Here is a 21,725-nt window from a genome sequence, read left to right as displayed (position 1 = left end):
CGATTGTCACCGGAGTTCGACGGGAACTTACGAATTTCGTTTGTAAACAAATCGTCCCGTAGAAACCAACATGGCGGATATTAGTATGGGATTTCCCCGTAAGGATTTGTTACGCATGATTTAAGCTAATAAGCGACTCGTTTAGGGAGAAGCCGTTTGCCTAAACGAATGAGCAAGTCATTTAAGACAACTTAAACGACGGTAGGTGTTAATAAAGTCGTAGAAAATATTTTTATTCAAATTTTAACAGTATGTTATTTAAGTGACGCCGAGTATAGGTTTTTTTTATCAGTATTCAATATGGTGTATATAAATTAAATCGCTCATAGTTCTTTTTTCACACATTTATGCTCTGCATAATGGTATATGAAATAGCAAAACAATAATATGCTCGTTTTAACAGAGAAACATAAAGTTCAAATCATTAAATGCTGACAAATATATCATGGAATACTTAACGTTGTAATATTTGCCTTGTAGTGTGTCCACCAGGTAGATATGGCGGGCAGTGTCTCTACCGTTGTCAATGTGAAAACAAAGCGTTCTGTGATCCTGTAAATGGCCGGTGTAACTGTTCAGCTGGATGGACTGGACAAAAATGTGATAGAGGTAAAGAGTAATTCTTGAACATCACAATGAAGCTCCTCGTTGTAGAAAATCATGTAAATGATATTAATTTCGAAAGCCCAGTCCTTATTTTCATATAAAATTGTATTAGGTTGCATAATAATCTGAGAAATTATATCATTTTTGTATTAAAACTCAATTCCTGAAAAAAAACTTGATTTCAGAATGTCCATCTGGAACCTATGGTGCCCAATGTACACAGCGTTGTGAATGTCATACCAGTGCAGAATGTGATCCTGTTTCAGGGGAGTGTGTTTGTGCCCCTGGATGGAGAGGCCCAAGGTGTGACAAAAGTAAGTAAGCATTGTATGGATCATTACAACACATTGGCTTTTGTGTTAAAATTAGCTTAATTCGTGTTTTACCTCCTTTTTCCACCTTAATTTGTTGTCATATGGAATTCTTGTTCGTTGAGTCAAGAGCCAAAAACACAGTTAACGATAACACTGTTGTAAAATTATAATAATACAAGAAAAAGATTTGCTTTAGAACTTCATTCATATACTATCCATACATCAGCTATAACCTTGGTTCCCTTGATTACTCTTTAACAATAAGTCATATATATATTAATAAATATGTTTCTTTTCAGAATGTCACGAGGGTACATATGGACCTGGATGTACTCAAATTTGTAGTTGTGAGAACGGCGCCATGTGTGATCACATTAGTGGAGCATGTGTGTGCTCTCCAGGATGGAGGGGAAGACACTGTAGCAAGGCTTGTCCTGAGGGATTTTATGGTAGTACACTAACACGTCTTCGATGAAATGAAATCTTAAGCTTTTTTTCCGAATATACTATAGGCTGGAAGAAAAAAAAATATTTTTCTTATAATTTATCTATTCAGCTACCTGAACCAAATCCAGAATATCTCAGTAGCCTCTCTTAACTGAAAGACTACAATGTCCTATAACTACACATGTATATATAGATGACCTGTCCCGTACTACCATACATCGTGTACTAAGTTACAGCCCTAGATTAATCCTACGAAGAGGAATGACCTGGCCAGCAAAAGCCTTATTTTAATATAGCCCAACTGACCGAGTGGTCTAGGGCGCTGGATGTTGTGCAGGTATTGTTGCCATCGATGTCACAGCGGTACGTGTTCGAGTTCCGTGGAGGGAACGATAAAAAACTTGCTTCGCAAATTTGATAGTTCTAACATCGTTGGGAATTTTTCAGACCCTTCTATATATATTCACGTTTAGCTTAACCATTGTAGTACTACTTAGTATGAAATATGTATCTAAATGGCATATTTTGTTTTTCATTAATAAGGACTCAACTGCAATAAAGCATGTGAATGTGGTAACGATGCAGAATGTAGCCATGTTGACGGAAGCTGTCGATGTGCACCAGGTTGGATGGGAGAGAAATGCAAAAAGAGCTGTCCACCGGGCACATACGGTCAAGACTGTCGTGACGTCTGTACTTGTCACAATAATGGTACTTGTGATCCGGTTAGTGGTACCTGCATCTGTTCACCAGGATGGAAAGGGGCTACGTGTAATGAAGGTACCGTATATTTGAAAAAAATCAACTTTTTATTCGTAACCGTCCAAGTCCATAACGAAAATGATAGAAAAAATTACAAGATCATGTAAGGCAAGTCTAATGTTTGATTTATAAAAGAAGCGAACCTATGTCCAAAGCAGCCAACCGAAAAATAGACCAACAAATGCCATCCCGAAAGTATGAGTAAATACAGATTGCTAGACCATTGTATTTACGTTCTATTTTAACTTATTAGAAGCATTCAACATTCTTTTCTAATTTTTGAAAAACTGTGAATTGGAAAATACATGAAATTAAGACTCATATTCAGTATTGAATACCGTATTCGGAAAGTCAAAGAGGGTACATACATAATGACCTTCAATTGTCCTTCAAAGTACATTATCTAATACTATTATTAATAATGTCATTTTAATTGTTTACCTACATACAATTATGTCTGCCAGATATTGAAATGGGAGACGAATATAATTGACTTTATCTGTTACAACCATAATGGATTTCCGCAATGAAATTGACGGTAGAAAACGCAATTATTTCAAGTAGTACTCCAGATAAGAATCATGCACATGTGATTGATGGTTTGAAAGAGTAGATATTTTTATTTTTGATTTGATAGTATTGTTTAAAGTAATATAGTAAACAGAAATTAGCATGTGGCTTTTCATGTAACCCTTGTTCTTTGGAGATAAAATTATATAGAATGTAATGTAGAATTCAAATTTAAGGTGAGATAAGTCTGTAAATAACACAAAAATTCAATGCAAACTGTTGGATTATAAATGTGGACAGATTGGAATGAATAATTATTCCATCATATAGACCTATAAAGCAACTTGGGTACAAAAATAAAAAAATAACCTTTTTGGGGTGTATCACATATAACAGAATTTGCAGGATTCTCACTAAGACTACTACTGAATTCTTTAAAATTCCTGAAATGTCAAAAAGTAGGTTAGGACACCTTTTCTTTAAAATGTTTTGTGCTGGTTTACCAAGGCAACATCAAATGATCCTTTCCTCTTTATGATCAAAATGGACAAAGACATTCAGCAACTATTAAAGGTTCTTTCTATGTAAAGATTCAATGTTCTTATATGTGTACCTTCAGAGTTGAACATACTAGCGCGACCTTCTGTCCGTGACTGGTAATTTCTGGGCAGGTCTGGCTTAAATTTACTTAACTTAAATTCTTACTCTGGTACCTTGTTTTCTAAATGCCAGTGTTATTGGGTATGTGATAACGCTAATTTTTGAAAAAAATATTTTTTTTCAACAAAAACACATAAAAATGATGTAAAACATATTCTTATACCTTATTTCCTAAAACATAACATCATGGTTCTCTTAATTACGCTTTCATTCAGGCTGCCCACGTGGTTCATATGGTACCAACTGTTTGTATCGCTGTTTCTGTATGAACGATGCTATATGTGACAATATTAATGGACAATGTATATGTCCGAATGGATTTACCGGAAAGGCATGTGAACTTGGTATGTACTTGTGAATTTATGCATGCCTTATTTATGACAATTGCATTTTTTTATGTAAATATAATTAAATTCTAGAAAAAGCTAATGACGAGTACATCAGTATACATGATGAAGGACTGAAAAATAAATAAAAGCAAAGTTTTTGTTGTTAAAATGACTTTTTTAATCAGTTAAATTCAATTAGTAGAATGAATACTTGCACTTTGCTTAAAAACTGCTATTATAAGACTTCAGACATGTTTAATCACCAAACAGTTTGGTTAAGATATATTTTTACATGTTTGGTCTCAATCACAGTATTTTATTTTAAATAATGTTATCCTACACGTATTTTGTGCAGGGTGTGATAAGTTTCGATTCGGACCAAACTGTGTGAATGACTGTGGTTGTGAGAGGAGTGATTCCTGTGATCGTTTTACTGGAAGGTGCCACTGTTTGCCTGGTTACCGTGGTGATAAATGTGATCAACGTAAGTTTGTGATTAAAAGGCATACCTTCCGGTTAATATTCTGTCGTATATTTTTTTAACATAAACGTTTGAATTTCTTGTTTGTTTGTGGTCAGGAAGCAACAAGTAGTTGAATTCATGAAAGGCGACGATTTCTGGGAGAGTAACACAAAAGTCGGTCAGTGAAATCGCTGTGTAAACCGGAAACTGTTTATAGAAAGTTTCTATTTGTTAACATATGTTCCAACATGTAAATGATAAACGGTTGATATTATAGACTCACTTTCCTAATAAATAGGAATAATTAATCAGTCTAATATATAAATGAGTTCTAAAATTGAAAAGCGATCAATTCTTATCTAGCTTGCCCGAAAGGCTTCTATGGGGAAAATTGTGATGAGACATGTAACTGTCACAACAACGCAACTTGTAACCACGAAAATGGAGACTGCATATGTCAACCAGGGTTCAGAGGTCGTCAGTGTGATCGACCTTGTCAACATGGTTTGTTTGGTGAAGAATGCGAGGGGCTATGCGACTGTGACGTTCACGAACCATGCGATCACGTTACGGGCGAGTGTACATGTAGGCCAGGATTTACAGGGAAATCTTGTGAATCGCGTAAGTTTGTGGATTAAATATGAAATATATTCTGACGATGGAGTCATAAGAAATAAATTGTCTCATTGTTTTTTTTTAAAAGTACTTTTTGATAAGCAATAAATTTTGATACAGCGTACGTCGATAAAAGCAAAAATAAATATTTGTTAAGATTTAAAGGACTACACAAAAATATTTTTGGAGAGCCTTCTTTGTTGTCAAAAGTGAGTTATGTGAATGTAAATAAAGAGTTTTAACAGAAAATCTAGAAAAGTACAATTTAATTTTGATTCCTGAATTGATGTCAATTTACAATCTATAATTAACTGGGGACGTTTAAACTATTGTTATAACCCGTTCTGATCTGACATTGTCAAGCTCTAATCAATAAGATTTTCCAATACATGTATAGTGTCATTTATTTGCTTTGTTATTTGTTACTTTGAAAAAATTGAAAATAAGCCATGATCAAGCCGTCCGTCTATAGTTTCTTTCCGTAACTCCTCCGAATTCACTGAATATATTTCAGTGAAAGTTTCATATTAGTAATAAAGTGATGCAATACTGAACCTCTCATTATGTATTATCATCTAGAAAAACGAAAAGGGTTTACTGATTTTTTTTATGGGCATGTGCAAAGTGGGAGAGGAACTTTTATGTTTATCAATAAGTGAGCTCGCTTACACTTTATTAGTTGTTTTCAGCTTCTTAAATTTCTTTTGCCATCTTTATTTTCTCTTGAACTCCAAAATCTTAAATGATTTCCTCTTTGGTGATGTAGGTTGTCAGGATGGAACATACGGGGAAGATTGCAGCCAGATTTGTAATTGTACCGGACAGAACTTTATTTGCCACCATTTGACCGGCAAATGTGTTTGCAAACCTGGACATAAAGGCAAACATTGTTCTAGAGGTCAGTTTTCTTGGGTTTTCTTAAAAATATGCAAAATAATTTACATGTATCGATATATATCTGTATACAACAATATTTATATGCATACAAAAATACTTCTTTCTAATATCCCGGTATGTTGTACACGTATTTCAGTGAGTAAATTCTCATCACCAGCATAGGAACCAAATAGTTAAGAGGTTGAAGATTAATTTTATACAAGAAGTACGCAAAGCCAAAAATATCGAAATACTAATCGTCAAATAAAATGGTAAAAGTAGATGTTTAAAATAAATTACTGTAACAGCTCAAGCAGAATAGTTTCTACAGTTCAGTTACATTTAGGATTTTGCTCAATTATAGATCGTTTTAACAAGAAGGACAACAAATAAACTCATTTTTTGAAGTCATTTAGATGCCAACCTTTACATTTTCCGTACTTCTTACGAATTTAGGGTAGAAAGAGTGATGAAGGGAACCGATACTCTAGCAAAAATCAAAATAATGTAATCCTTGGTCAAAGACCAGACACGGAAAACAGACATATACAACAAAGAACATAAAATAACCACAATAACACATACAAAGTAACGAAATTAAAAGAGCAACTCGGACTCAACTAAAAACTGGGAACATGGACCAGGTATACCGGTAGGGTCAGCGTCTTCTGCACCCACCGATTTGTTCATAAAAAGTCAAGTGCAGGATGGACAAAAGAGGAAAGGAAAACTATGACACGTTGAACAAATTTGTTTTCACGGTGTAGATGGATATACCATCACGATCAACGAGTTCATTATGACGATCATAAAAATATACGGTCTCTCCTAAGAAACACAATTCAAGAAATGGAAGCTTATTTGGCTAAAATACTTTATAGATCAGGATTGTTTAATTGTGACAATAAATGAACTCTACTCCTTAACATGCTGCATGGAACAGTTGAATCAACCAAGTCAACAAAACCTCGTAAACATAGGAAAGGTAGAAAAACACGCACTCATAGATTAAAACGTAAATTTAGAGATTTACGTTATGTTGAGGAACAAGGTAGGTGAGACCTTTCGCAAGATCCGTGTAATTCATTTCACAAATCTGTTTCATTTCTCTCCCTTTTAACAGCTCACTTGATCGAAGGCCGTATGAGCAATTGCCATCACTTGCCGTCCGTCGTTGGCGGTCGTCGTCGTTAACTAATTTCCAAAACTCTTCTCCTCTGAAACTACTCGACCAATTAAAACCAAACCAAGTTTAGTATGAATGTTTCTAGAGTATTCTGCATAGAACTGATGAGGGAATGTTTTATCCTTTGAGAAACATGACCGCCGTCACTAAAATAGAACAAAGAGGTCAGACAGAATATTTTTCGCAGATATCTCCAAAAACCGTTTAGCCAAATTCTGACATGAGGCTAAAGTGTTCAGCATTATGAGATCTATCCCTGGTCAAATTTTCGTGTACATTTGTGAAACCATGTTGGAGTTATTGCCTTTTTCGATGTTTCGGGGTCTATTTTTTACATTATTACGTAAAATATTCTTCTCCCTTGACATTACTTGACTAATTCAAACCAAATTTGGCATGAATGTTCCTGATGGTATTCTGCATAGAACTGTATCCACCGAAAAACGTATCGGCTGTTACTAAAAATGTAACTAAGGGGTAAAACAGAAGTTTTCCGCATTTATCTCCATAACGTATAAGTTAATCGAATATCGGTTTATGTAAAAGTCTTTGCATGATTAGATCTATCTGTGGTTAAATTTTCCTTTAAATCTGTTAAGCCTTGCTAGAGGTATTGCTTCTTTCCAACGTTTTTACAAATTTTTAATGTTGTTTCTTTCAACAATCTTCTCCTCTGACACTAACAGACCAAGTAGAATCAAATTTTGTAAAAGCATTTCTTTTGGTATTCTGCATAGAACTAATGTTATTATGTTTCTTCTGTCAAAAAACATGACCGCTGTTACTAAGAATAGAACAAAGTCAGAAGTTATTTTCATGTAACTGTTAGGTTTAGACAAATTCTTCCTATTGCGAAAATGATCCTTATTATAAAGCCTTCCACAGTTTCATTTGATCAAAGTTGTCGGACAACTCCTTTTTAGAGTTATTGCCCTTGAAATGTAAACAATTACATTTTTTTACTGTTTTCAGCCAATATCTTAAAAATTATGGTATAGAAAGTAAGTAACTTTCAGTTGCTAAAATGATTCTCCTTATGATAAGTCCCATCAAGTCTTCTTGAGTCAAAATTGTCGAATAACTCCTTTTATTGCATTTTATTGAGTTATTGCATTTGATAGGAAAACAAATAATCAGGTGAGCGATTCAGGCTTCTGTGAGCCTCTTGTTTTCTTTGATTTAGATTCGTTTCTGCATCTCATCTGTTATTTTTTGTTGGCGATAATTCTCTCTTCCATTTACCTATTCTAATTTCATAATTGTTGCTGTTGCTTTTTTATACAACTCTATCATGTAAATAAAACAGGTAAATATATTTCCGTCTTAATGTCCGTACTCTTTAGCAAATTCAGTGTTATTTTCTTTAAGAAAAGTGCAGTGCTTAAATAATGGTAATAAAAAAAAGCATGCTTTCCAGAAATCTTTTTTTTCAAAATGTCATCAATTCAAGGTATTAATTATATGAGATGCATTGCACTTTGATCATCAAAAGAGGCTACTTTCATTTTCCCCAATCATTTTTTTTTATAACTTTGAGCTTACTTTCTGCATCCTCTGACACTTTAAAGACGAACGAATTGCCAATTCGTCTTTAAAAGACCATAATCGATATGTCCGCATTGTCAGTTTGTGTTTTTTAGCATGATACATATGTTTTTTTTTCAGTTTTGCCCGATTCTTGTAGTTTCAAAGTTTCAAATTCTGAAATATTTATTTTTCGCATTATATTTCTTACATTTTATGGTAGCATATTTTAGACTAAATTTTATCTCATTGTTTTTGGCATCATCTGTACTAAACTTAAACTTTCAGCGCTTATAAAATAAACAGTTTATTTTTTCAAACATGTTCCACACTGAAGAAAGGGCACTTTTTACTAAAACAGGTTAATGAGAAAATAGGGGGTGTAATTTTCCAAAAAAAAAATATTTTGATAAATTGTACTTTGTATTGTTTTTGCATTAGTTTTGTACACGAACTGAAGAAACTCATCAAGTTGTGTATTGTCAATTCACCATTTGATAACAAGGAGAAAAACGCATCATTCAGTGTACTTGTAACTTGTAGTCAGAATATTAACATACACAATAAAGCAGCGTTGAAAAAGCGAAATAATGCATTAACAGTATATTGAAGATGTATAAATCGTTTCGAAAACAATTCATGCGTACGGAAAGTCATCTATTTAATTCTACTTTGTAGGGTGTAAAGAAGGTTATTTCGGTGCTAATTGTGACCAAGTCTGTCAATGCAAAAATGGGGCAAGATGTCATATTGTATCAGGGGCTTGTGCCTGCACAAATGGATATATTGGTTCAACGTGTAATGAAAAATGTCCAACTGGTAGATACGGTCCTAACTGTGGTTTGTTATGTGACTGTCAAAATGGTGGTTTATGTGATTTTATAAATGGAAAGTGCACATGTTTAGCAGGATACAAGGGCCGAAATTGTGCTGAAAGTAAGTTTGTGATGCTAATTGGTGTTTTCAATGTTTTTCCGATACAAAGTTTTTAAGATCGAAGTGTTTGTCTATGTAGAACAGATTATAAAATTAAAAATGATCAAAAGTTTTTTTTTGTTTTTTTGTTGTTTTTTTTTAAAGATAAATCGTCTCTATGCTGACTCGTAAATTTCGATAGTAAATAGCATACTTTCTATATCCGTTTTGCACAAATATATTCTTAACAGTTATATATACCGTTTTATTTTTTATCAGCGTGCGAAGAAGGAAGATATGGAATGAATTGTTCAGGAGTATGTCAATGCTCAGAGAAGGGACATTGTAATCATGAGACTGGTAAATGCGAATGCAGTTTTGGTTGGATGGGAGAGTCATGTGATCAAATGTGTCCACAAGGTCGGTTTGGTCCAGGCTGTATTCACTCTTGTACCTGTCAGAATAAAGCAACATGTGACCCAATTTCCGGATGCTGTGGATGCAGTTCTGGATTTTATGGTCAAAACTGTGAATTGGGTAAGAATATATCACGAGGTCTTCATCAATAATTGTCTTAAATCTCTAAAACCACCGATTTATTCTCCCGTTTTTTCTGGCTCTATTATACTGCATTTCGGCATTGCATTTTTATTGTTTCCTCTTATGACAATTACAAGACCGATTGATTCCGGTCAATAGATACAATAAAATGTGTGCTGAATAAGATTCTAATACATATCAGCATTTAGATATATAACAAATAAAAACATATTTCAAGGATCTAGCAAATATTAATTTTGATGCCAAATTTAGGTCTAACTACATTAAAAATGATTTCAAGAACTCAATGAAATTACAATTTCCTATCAACTTTTTTTGCAACGTTAGACATACAATCAACAAAAGGGTGGTTTATTGTAGATTACCTTCTTCAACCGTCCGCGTTTATCACGGCTTTTAAGGATTGGATTAATTTCAAACTTCGTCTGTGGTTTTATATAGATGGGGGCATACGTTGTAGGCGATTGTGCTGTTCAAGTTCAACCTCCTGTGTGAGTGAGGTATAATTTAGCACGACAAAATATGCAACTACATGAATAAATTGTCTATCCTATTGGTTTATTAAATATTTATTCCTAATAAGAAAAACGAAGAATAAAAATATCTGCTTGTTTAAATCATTGCGTCTGCTATTATTTATTTGTAGCCTGTCCAAAGGGAACTCATGGTTCATATTGTTCCGAAAAATGTGATTGTGTAAATGGTGGAACATGTAATCCTACTACAGGCCAGTGTAAATGCCCCCATGGCTTTATAGGAGATCGTTGTGAGAAAGGTGAGTCAGGCCATTATGCAACGAAAATCAATTGTCACCGCGTTTTGTTTTTAAACCTGATGTATCAAGACGTTGAACTCTGTTTTTTTTTTATAAAACATTTCTGTTTTTTTATAAAACATTTCGTCATGAGTGGCAATTTAAAATGTGAATAAACTAAAAGAAAAATGAGATCTATTATCCAAAGATTAAAACATACAATGACAATTACTCGAACTCAGAAAAACAATCATTTAATATAAAGAACAGCTTAAAAGTACGTCTAGAAATACGAAATCAGTCATCGGTTTCATAAAACAAGTCTGTTAGTGTAAAACTGATCAGAAGTATTAACATTGGCAAGTGACTGCTGACGCATGGTCTGTGTTAGTCCTCATACCAAGTTCATGACGTCATATATTTGAGAGCCAGAAGATGGAAAGCATAATTAGAGAAATGCCGTTATTTCAGTACAATGGATATTCAAAAACCCGATATCAAACTCAATTTAACAGACGATCCTATATTCCTGTTTCTGCTATGTCCATGTGTCAACATAAAAATTAAATTGATCGAAATTGTAAATCAACACTTTTAATGAATGATCAAATACTGTTTGTAGATTCAAATTTAATATCTTAATGACTGACTTAAATATTCATAACCTACATAGATTAGGTGTTTAGTCGAATATACTGATGGTTTATAGATGTCATTTCATTTCTGCAATCAATTAGCCAGCATGCCACGTTTAAACTTAGATAAATGACAAAGTTGAATGTGTTCCTAATGATTTGATGCAAATAAATATAATACCTAGGTTAAATTGCTTTTAATAAATATTTAACATGTCTTCCCTTCTTTTTAAGAATGCCCTCGGGGGCGATTTGGTCGCCATTGTCAGCAAGCATGTAATTGTGGAGAAGCAAAATGTGATCACGTAACAGGAACTTGTATCTGTCCGTCCGGATCTGCAGGTCCTGATTGCAGAAAGGGTAGGTTAAAACCTTTATTACTGTAAACGCATCTAAAGCTAAATTATAGCATACCTTTCATACATTTATCTATTTCTGTTTAGTAGAGTTCTTCATTGAATTAACATAGACAAAGTTAAGCATAGTCAATTACAAGGTCATTATATAATAGTACATTGTTTTATATCCTTTATCCATTCTACAAAAATGTATGTATGTATTATTTTATTATGATGATAAGTATTTTCAATTGATTTTACATAACGACTGCAAAAATACACAATTAAAATTATAACTATTGTCACTCTATAAAAGAAGGTCAATGATACTAACCAATGATGAAAAATCTAACCCTCCAACATACAGAAATAGGGGATTTGATTTTAATTATGACTTTTGTCTTTAATCTTTCAGCATGTAGTAAGGGTCGTTACGGTCCTAACTGTGAGTTCTTTTGTGACTGTGATAATGACTCGTCATGTGATCCATTGTCGGGTACCTGTGTTTGTCAAAGCGGCTTTATTGGTCCAAAATGTCAGTATTTAGCAGGTATGTGATTTTTGTTTCAAAATATAATTACTATTTGTAATTTACATCATTTTGTTACAAGCCTTGTACAATGGACGGTTTAACGGCAATGAGACTCTTAGGCGATTGGTCATTATGTTCACTTAATGTTTCATGTTTACATCTGTTGTTTTTCTGTTTACTATTGTGTTATTTATGGTTCTATCAAACGAAATCATATAAATACATGTATATTGCTTCAATTATACAATAAAACAAACATGTATGTCAATAAGACAAATTGTTGGTCGGTCCATCTGCGGGATTCGAACTCGTACCGCTGTGACATGTATGGCAACACCGCCTGCACAAAGTCAAGCGCCCTAGACCACTCGGCCAGTTAGGCTATGTAAAAATATAGCTTTCGCTGGCCGGGTCAGTCCTTATGAAATTAACGGTACATGTGGCAACAATTTGATATTATACAAACTTTTCTATTCGCTACAATGCTCCATCGAATCAAATTGATACAGGGAAGATAATGTAACCATAGAAGGGTCTGAATAAGATGTCACAGCGGTCCGAGTTCGACTCCAGCGGAGGGTATGACTAAAAATTTATAAAAAGTTATATGTGTGTGTGTGAAGTTGCCAAGGAAAAGAACACTCAAAGTTTCTGCAAGAGTCTGGTATTTGTCTTTAAGCAGTGGTATAATTTTATCCAAAGTTAAAAAAAACGAAAAAAAAGAAACAGACATTGCTTTAATGAATATGCATATCATATAACTGTTTGTATCACAGGGTATAATGCTTCAGATAACGCAACAGGTAAATGTTTGCACACCATTGTAAATGATACTAGATTTCAAAATATTGTCACATCTGGTCTATAAAGTGTCGCATATAGTCACTTTATTGTGCAATTTTGTTTTGTTAATATTTATATTACACTCAGCCACACTAAATGTATTGTAATGATTGTATTTGAACGCGTTTCACACTCACAATACAAACTTTATTGTTTGCATTGTTACGGCTAATCTCTAGATAATAAAAAAAATATCATTTATATAGTTTTATTATTAGATATCGGTTATTTTTTCTTATTTCGTTCAACGGTCATGTGTTCAGATACCTGCTGTGTGTTTCAGGAAAAGCAGAGGAGAATTGGTCATATCTGTAGTATTGTGTTCTAAGTGTATTTTTCCTATTCCTTCAAATGTTTGATGGTTTTGACCCATTTTCCGTGGGGGAGGGTCTTTGTTCCGTGACTAACAAATATTTGTTTTCTTTAATCGTAGTTATTATATTGGTCTAGTGATTTTATCACAATTTCATAGCTTAAAAAATATTTCTTGAAATAAACATAGATGTTCTCTTAGCATTTGGTACCCGTATTGAAGAGACGCTTCAGTATTAAGTACCAGTCCACATGAAATTCAGACACTAACAATGGAAGACGATTCATGGTCAAGAAAAACCCACCAAATAAACGATGTTTTTTTTCAGTCTACATATGCTATACTTTCACATAACAACAATCTTTTCTGGGTTTAGATCTGCACTTTTAAGGAAAATCATACATTCATCTCCTACTAAAACCAACCAAATGATATCAAATTAAGAACAATAACTCTTGCAAAGTGCAAATTTCATGTACATTCTATATAACGACAAAACAAAGACTGGTTATGTGATCAGTTACTGTTTCTGAACAAAAAATAAAACTAAATTTGGTGGGTTTTTGACATGCATGAATCACCTCCTGTCTGAATTTTAGAAAGACAGCTACTTAAATATCAATACCATGTAAATGATAAATATTACAACTTAAAAGAAATTAATCAAACTGAACAACATTTGAATTCGTCCAAATGTTACAAATTCATTCCGTGGTCATGTAGATGGAGCTACGGGTCTGTTTATCTAGCACTTCATATATTTGATATGGTTTGATACTTTAAATGGAAATTTGATATTTACGACAAGGACATTGAATGTTTATATAGCAGAAATTGAATATTTTAATGCCAAAATATGAACAGTTTGTTGATTTGTGCAGCAATACGATGATCGAACTATTTAGTCATGGTTTTGGCAATATCATTTTTAGAAACCATCAATTAAGAATAAATGTATTTCTATTTATTTTACAAAATGAGTGTATTATACTCCACTCAACAGGTTGAATTACCTTGTCCGTCTGTAGGAATTTCGTCGGAACTATTTCGGTCCCAATGGATTTATTTCAATTTAGTTTGTCACTTTTTGGGGATGGGGCAATTTTTGATGCTATCTGATATCAACTTCCAATTTCATGGGACTTTTATCATGATGTGAACTAGTAGAAAACATTTTCATCACAAACATCGCGGCCCCCAATAGATGAATTGATATCAAATTTGGTATTTGATATGCGTCTTCATACTGATGAGGCATACGTTGTAAGCGATTTTTGGGTGCTATCTGAAATCAACTTCCTGTACGAGTGGGGTATTCCTAGCATGAAAACGTATGGAACTTCATGTTCAAATTAGTTCCATTTTTAAATGAGTGATGATATAAATTTTATTTGATATTTTGTGTAATAATTCCAAGGAAACGCATGCGTAACCTTTTGCATATGTTGTGTAGAATAACAATGTATAGCTATTGTCGGATCGACGACCTATATTACAAGGTGTATGGTATACGTACGTTAAATATATGCTGTATTCTTTCTACAGATGGTGAAACATTACGGATGCAATCAATGTATTAGTAAGCTTCTTATGTGCATGTTTGATTTATTTTGAGTTGCCCTATGGTGTACTTAACTGTACAACTTAAAACTTCTACTTTCAAATTATATATTTGTTTGGTTGCTGTACTTATCTTGATATCTTGTTCTAACTGTTGAATGCTACTATTTTTTTCCATATCGTTTCCTTTTTACATCACCTGGCCAAAGGCCATGCGAGTTATTGCCATCATTTTGATGTTCGTCGTCGTCCGTCGTCGTAAACAAGTTTTCAAAACTCTTCTCCTCTGATACTACTATATCAATTGGAACCAAACTTGGTATGAATGTTCTTTAAGGTATCCTGCATAGAACTAATGTGGGGATTTTTTATCCGTCGAAAAACATGGCTGCCGTTACTAGAAATAGAACATAGGGGTCAGACAGTAGTTTTTCACATATATCTCCAAAACCGGTTTTTTATCTAAATTCTGACAAAAGGGTACAAGTGTTCAGCATTATGAGATCTATCTGTCAAATTGTCGTTTTAATCCATTAAGCCACGTTGAAGTTTGCCCTTTTCAACGTTTTTTTTTATATTTTCAATGTTATTTTTTTCAAAACAATCTTCTCTGACACTACTTGACCAATTGGAACCAAACTGGGTAAGAATGTGCCTAGGGGTATCTTGCATAGGACAGATGTGGGGATTTTATCGACAAACATGGCCGCTATTTCTAAAAATAGAACATAGGGGTGAGGAAGTAGTTTTTTTTCGCATGTATCGCCAAAACAGTTAGGTTTAGCCAAATTCTTTCAGTGGCTGAAATGATCATTATTATTAGGACTACAAAAGTCTTCAGGGTAAAAAGTTGTCAGGCGACTCCTTGTACGATATACTGTCCTTGAAATGGGAAAAATAACTTTTTTTTAGAATTTTCCGACAAAATCTTGAAAACTATAATAGATAGAAAGAAACTTTCAATTGCTGAAATGAACCTTATAATAAGTCCTACTAAAGTCTTCTTTGGTCAAAATTGTTGGACAACCTCTTGTTAAATTTAATGCCCTTGAAAGGCAACATTCAACCAGGTGAGCAATTCAGGCTTCTGGGAACCTGTTGTTTGGAAACTTTTTCTTGCCCACCTTAAACAAATGAAGAAACTAATTTACTGACAAATATATGCAGGTATCAGTTATGTAGGCCTTTTGCATTAATTTAAAAAACAAACCTGTCGAAAACTAACACAGGTAAGAGGTCTTGGTGATTGTTATACTAAACACGCCAGAGTGTACGCCAATATATGTACTATACCAATTTGTAAACTCCAAATTAACCCAACTGGTTTTGGATGAACGCATAGCTTAAAATGTTCTTGTATTCAAATATGTTTTCCTTTTATTTGCTTTTAATTATTCCCTATTAAAAAGACGTTCAATACGTTATGACCGAATAGTAATTTTTTGTCTCTAATGCTCTGTTTTTGGTAGCCATGAATAATGTATAGACCGTATAGCGCTCCACAAAATATTCAAACCGGTCTAATCTACTTTTGTGTATCATCCGCCAAAATTAGAAATGGATTTTTGTTTTCATTTACCTTTTTCTGTCTCAAAATCTCCACATTTTACACCGTGTCAAAATAACATGTCATATGGTATTATCCAATATGCAAAGAAGGGGCAAAAACATATATTTAGGCTCCTACTCCGTCAGACACTATCGTAAAGCTGAATTTAATCATTCTTTGATGTTGGAAATGACATATTTCAACATTAATTATTACTAGTATTAAACACAATTTTTATTAAAAGAAAGTCCGATGAAATATAGTTGTATGACCTTAAGTTTACAAAGACGTAACACGATTAAATCGTTTTTCTTCACTTACGCTTTGATACAGAATTTTTTTTCTTCAGTGATTGTTGTTGAACGATATTTTGTTGTAAAGTAAGGTATAAAATAAGGTATAACAATTTCGATCAGTTGGATTACAGTTATTGTTTTGATTCAACATATTGATACCTTATTAACTGGAATACATCAAATTTTAAAGAAAAGTGTGTGTGTTTTGTTTGTTCTTGTTTTGTTTTTTGGTTTTGTTTTTTTACTTTCTTTTAGAACAATTGCTCCTGTTACTTATAAAATTGAACGTACGAATGATTGCATGCGCAACATACATATACATTATACTCTCGACAAAGCTTGTTTTTAAGGGCAAAAGTAGTTTCCGTTGGCGTTAAGTTTTTTTTTATATTTAAAGATATAGAAATTGACTTCTGTATTTTCTATTGGATGTTCTATGTCTTTTTTTTCAATTTTGCTTAGACATTTAATGATATCTTTTATAATTTAATTCTACACGCTATTTATGAATTGATTCCACACTTGCAGAATATATGTTTGCAGAATGATTTTGATGTAGAATGACACAAGCTTATTGAATGTCTTAATGTTCTCGCTTAATCAGTGATTTTGTTCGCTCCAGTAGTGATGTATCATGTTTCATTAGTCAGTCTGTTTGAATAAGCTTACTTATATCTCAGATCGAAAATGTTTTCACCTTTTGTTTTATTCAGAATCACAAGAGAAGTAATTGACATCATTGATATTTGTTTGTAGAATATATGTCAATTTGATCTTAACTATGATTTCTGGCAGCATAAGGTAATTGCTAAATGATTATAATGGTGCACGTATACCATTGTAATTTTTTTAACAAATACTTCTACTTATAGAATGGTATGTAAATGTAATATTTATAGCCTCGTTTTTATAAAAATCAATTGTACGTTCATTATATCATTATCTTATACCGTATTAACGCCTATATGACAATGGATCAAATTGAATATTCTTAACATTTATTGCAGTGCCAGACGGTCCGATAAGAGGTGATATACCATGGGCAGTACTGTATTACAGAAACCACCCGGACAGGAAATAAAGCGAAAGGAAAATTACCCATAAAATGGGAGACAACTCTTGGCTGGGTGCTAAAAGATGCAATCTTCAATAACAAAATGTATTTGATCTCATTTTGTACGCTTTAATGGTGTATGACTGTGATTTGTATATATTTAAAGGTGCGTTTAATGTTCATAAATTGCAAACTAAACATGACATAAAAGATTGTAAAGTATAGTGCACGTGTCAACTGTATAATGACCATATACTTAACTTTTTTTCAATTAACGATCCCAATTAATTTCAGTCCAACTTTTGCTTTGGATGAGTGGCTTTCATGTTGCATGAGGTACGTTTTTCTTGACAATTTTCCAATAACTATGAATATAGACGTCTTTATAAATGTGCCCTTCGATTTTTTATGTCTTATGAAATAGATGTCAGTGCATACATATACGGTTTTACTTAGTATGAATAAATTTGGAACATTCCGTTGCGTCATCAAGATGTTCCGAGATGTAACACGAGAATGAACAAAGTTGAGTTTGAACACAATACTAGCTCACCACATATACAGTATGCAATAATTCATTTTAGCAGATTTAATTTGTGTACTGTTGTGCGGGAGAAGATTGAAATTGGAAAGATATCGATATTTGGATGTAGGAGCGCTCGTTGGTTAGATAGTTTATAATTATTATGTTCTATAGTAACCGTAAAATTACCAATTAATTGAATTTAAAAAGAGTTGGTAGGTTCTGTTTCCAAAGTGACCGGTATGTTTGTTATTTGTACATTTTCTGACAGGACTTTACATTAATTCTTTATTCTCTGTCATATGAGCATTTTTATATTCGACTGGTTTGAAACATTTATCTTGATCCAATGTCCGTTTGAGGTTTTGTATCTATGAACTGTCGGTTTGGTTTCAAACTAAGGGATTCGTTAGTATATATTTTAATTGCATTTTCAATTTGAAAATGAACAAAAGTCGCACATCAGGGGATTTATCTAGTCAATAAATCTTACTATAACTTCTTTACCTATCTGTACTTCATGTACCTTAAAATCATATTCAAATTCGTAATAATGTATTTGAACTTGTGAAACCTTTTAACAAATATTGATATTACATGTTATCGTATTTATTTAGGTATAACAGTAGAATGACATTTTGGTCATATTTCTTTTTTTGAAATTCAAATTCGATCAGCTGCAGAAAGAGTCATGTTCATGTTTTAAATGATAACCATTGTCTTATTCTTTTTATATGTTGTCTTAGCCTTGGTTTACGTTATCCACATGTCTTCATACCGCTTACATCTATATAGTCAAGCATTACTTGGAGACTGCAGAAACATGAAAGTTCGAATGTTACATGTTTTTAAAATGTAGGTTTTGGTTGCTGCAATCAATATAGTTATCCTTTGTCTCTATGGTCTCCTGTAAATTGATTATTGGTAAAATAAGTTTATTGCAAATCCCTTCGTTTTCATCAAGCATATCAAAATTATGTATATAGACAGATAATATTGTATTGAAATCTTTAATGTTCATGTATGTTCAAATAGTTGAAGCTTTAATATACATCGATGTATCTCTGAATAGCTGTGTTACGTATTAGCAGTTACTAATGTGTGTAAATTGTGAATGTTCGTTGTTAAGTTGTTTGTTAAAAGGACTGTCGTTCTTGTGTAGATGCTAATATTATAACATTATTGACATTTTTTGTTATATATTTAATTGTTTTAAAAGTTACAATTGCTTTATAAATTGCAATTCATAATTAGTAGCATGTTATTTTCTACTGACGGGATATTCGTACCATTGAAAATACTCATACTCATCCTATGATAATTAATAGCTTATTGTATGTATGTATGTATGTTAAATATATTAAAATAAAATACTCAACGTTTGTGTCATTTAAGGATCTAGAAATCATCTTTTTCTTTAAAATACCTCGAAGCATATAGGGTCTGTAAGTATCGTAACCTGCACAAAATAATTCTAGGAACAGCGGGTTTTGGTTATTCAGCTCCGTAGTTTAAAGCGACAGGAAGTAGTCCAGTAGTTTGAATTAGTTCAAAATTATCACCGAGAGAGCCCAATCAGATGACATTGTATTTTGCGCAATAAATAAAATAATGGATTGCATTTGTAGATATGAATACGGAGGTAACGAAGTAAAATACTCACCGTCTACTGGCGGGTAATAGTTTTTGATTTGATTACAAAACGAAACTAAACTTACAGACTCTAGTTTTACCTCAAAATTTTCATGAAACGTGTTTAATCATTTGAAGATACAGTGAAACCAATCTAAACCAAACCCCCTGACATTTGTTCGATTAAATCACGTGTTCTGTTTACAAAAGTTTACAGTGTATTGATATATCTTTGTTGTTTATGACTACTGTTTTACCGAATTTTATGCTGCTCATTTGGTTGAAATATATTGTAAATAATTTATCGTAATAGAATCAGGAGGTTTAGCGCACTTTAAAACCTGGTTTAACCCACCTTTCATTTTGAAGTGCCTGTACCAAGTCGGAACCTTTGCGGTGGTTTCCAGATTTCTGGGTTTTATTCCAGATATTGCCATTTGTTTTACGGAAATTCCTTTTGACAATTCCTAGATTTTATCAATACGGTATGTTTTTTTATTACCCTTCATTATGGTAGGACTTAAGATTATGTCCGATTTACATAGGTTGTAGGCTAATATAATGTTCGGTTTAGACGAGTTACACTGTATAGATATTAATACAATTAAACAATAAGTTGATGGTTTAAAATACTAAGTACCATATGTGAAAAATGACACTTTAAATGCAAAATCTGTGCAAGCATTGCCATGAAAATATTGTATGAATACATTTTGGTGTTAATCTGATTTGTATGTGACTGGTCAAAATATATTTCCAGGTTAAATAAAGAATGACAACATTTTCTCTGGAGTCATTTTATATCTTGGCCATTAGATTTACGTTATACAGCAAAGCGGTCTTTTGGCGTCGAATTCACAAAAAGTCGTATGAGTAAAGTTTATCGTAAGTAATGACGTCATAACAGGAAATATCATTGTGACATTATAATTTACGATCAATTTCACACTTACGACTTTTTGTGAATTCTGACGTGTTAGTTAAGTAGCAGTCTTTTTAAAAATCAGACAAAAGGTGATTCATACAGGTCAAAAACCCACCAAATTCAGTTTTATTTCTTGTTCAGAAACGGTAACTGATCACGTAACCAGTCTTAGTTTTTCATTTGGTTGTTGCGCTTTTGAGATAAAAATCATATAGATTGTACATAAAATTTGCACTTTGCAAGAGTTATTTCTTGATTTGGATTCATTTGGTTTCTTCTAGTGGGAGATAAATGTATGATTTTCTCAAAAGTGCAAATCCGAATACAGATAAGGTTGTTATGTGAAAGTATAGCATATGTAGACTAAAATAGCATCCTTTGTTTGGTGGGTTTTTCTTGACCATGAATCATTTTACCATTGGTAGTGCCTGAATTTTATGTGGACTGGTACTTAATAAGCCTCTTCCTTTTCTAGGAATGCTTTGTCCGTCGGAAAGAATGTGTGACCTTTTATTTGACCTAAATGGTACGTCATGCATACTAGGTACAACCAATTAAAACATTCACACAATTGTTTATTGCTTTTCAGATTCAAATAAGACAAGATTAGATATATGTACCAATAATATATACATTAATATTATTGCAGCTGTTTCAAGTTGTATATTAGAGGGAACCAAACAGCCAAATGTTTCACATGTGATAATCATATGATGCTCTATTCATATAATTCAACTAAACTTAATCACACAATCCGATGGGTTAGTAACTTCTCATCTCCATAGCACCTGAATCCAATCCCTGTTTTGACACGGGATTTTTTTGGGGGGAATGAGTATTTTGGCAAAACGGTCTAATGTTAAGAAAGGCTTCATTTTTTAAGAATGTTTTTTTTTCTTTCCAGCATTGATGACTAGTTATAATCTCTCAAGGTTTTCATTCCTAGCTAAACATCTTATTATGCCCCCGACAAGTAAGGTCAACTTAAATATTATAAGTGTTC

At 32.9% G+C, this 21,725-nt stretch overlaps 1 protein-coding gene across 8 annotated transcripts in view; it reads left to right on the top strand.

Annotated features, from left to right (window-relative positions):
- LOC148600938 (uncharacterized) overlaps nt 1–20,581 on the top strand; it is a 101,090-nt gene extending 80,509 nt beyond the window's left edge. The window contains exons 21-36 of one of the 8 annotated variants that reach the window (XM_088556449.1): nt 481–609; nt 792–920; nt 1,220–1,369; nt 1,911–2,147; nt 3,515–3,643; nt 3,984–4,112; nt 4,455–4,712; nt 5,473–5,604; nt 6,526–6,633; nt 8,971–9,228; nt 9,487–9,744; nt 10,415–10,543; nt 11,392–11,517; nt 11,911–12,045; nt 14,729–14,762; nt 17,596–20,581. In XM_088556449.1, coding sequence (XP_088412575.1) covers nt 481–609; nt 792–920; nt 1,220–1,369; nt 1,911–2,147; nt 3,515–3,643; nt 3,984–4,112; nt 4,455–4,712; nt 5,473–5,604; nt 6,526–6,633; nt 8,971–9,228; nt 9,487–9,744; nt 10,415–10,543; nt 11,392–11,517; nt 11,911–12,045; nt 14,729–14,762; nt 17,596–17,620 — 2,366 coding nt within the window. In that variant the 3' untranslated portion in view covers nt 17,621–20,581. Of the gene's footprint in view, nt 1–480; nt 610–791; nt 921–1,219; nt 1,370–1,910; nt 2,148–3,514; nt 3,644–3,983; nt 4,113–4,454; nt 4,713–5,472; nt 5,605–6,525; nt 6,634–8,970; nt 9,229–9,486; nt 9,745–10,414; nt 10,544–11,391; nt 11,518–11,910; nt 12,046–12,803; nt 13,014–14,728; nt 14,763–17,595 lie in introns of those variants that run through there. The other 7 variants (XM_088556453.1, XM_088556448.1, XM_088556452.1 and 4 more) reach the window with 7 other exon arrangements.
- Nucleotides 20,582–21,725: the final 1,144 nt, after the last annotated feature.

The sequence above is a fragment of the Perna viridis genome, chromosome 12, assembly GCF_037379345.1.
Source record: "Perna viridis isolate PV_CMFRI_1.1 ecotype Kerala chromosome 12, ASM3737934v1, whole genome shotgun sequence".
NCBI lineage: Eukaryota > Metazoa > Mollusca > Bivalvia > Mytilida > Mytilidae > Perna > Perna viridis.
This window is presented reverse-complemented; position numbering and strand designations above follow the sequence as displayed.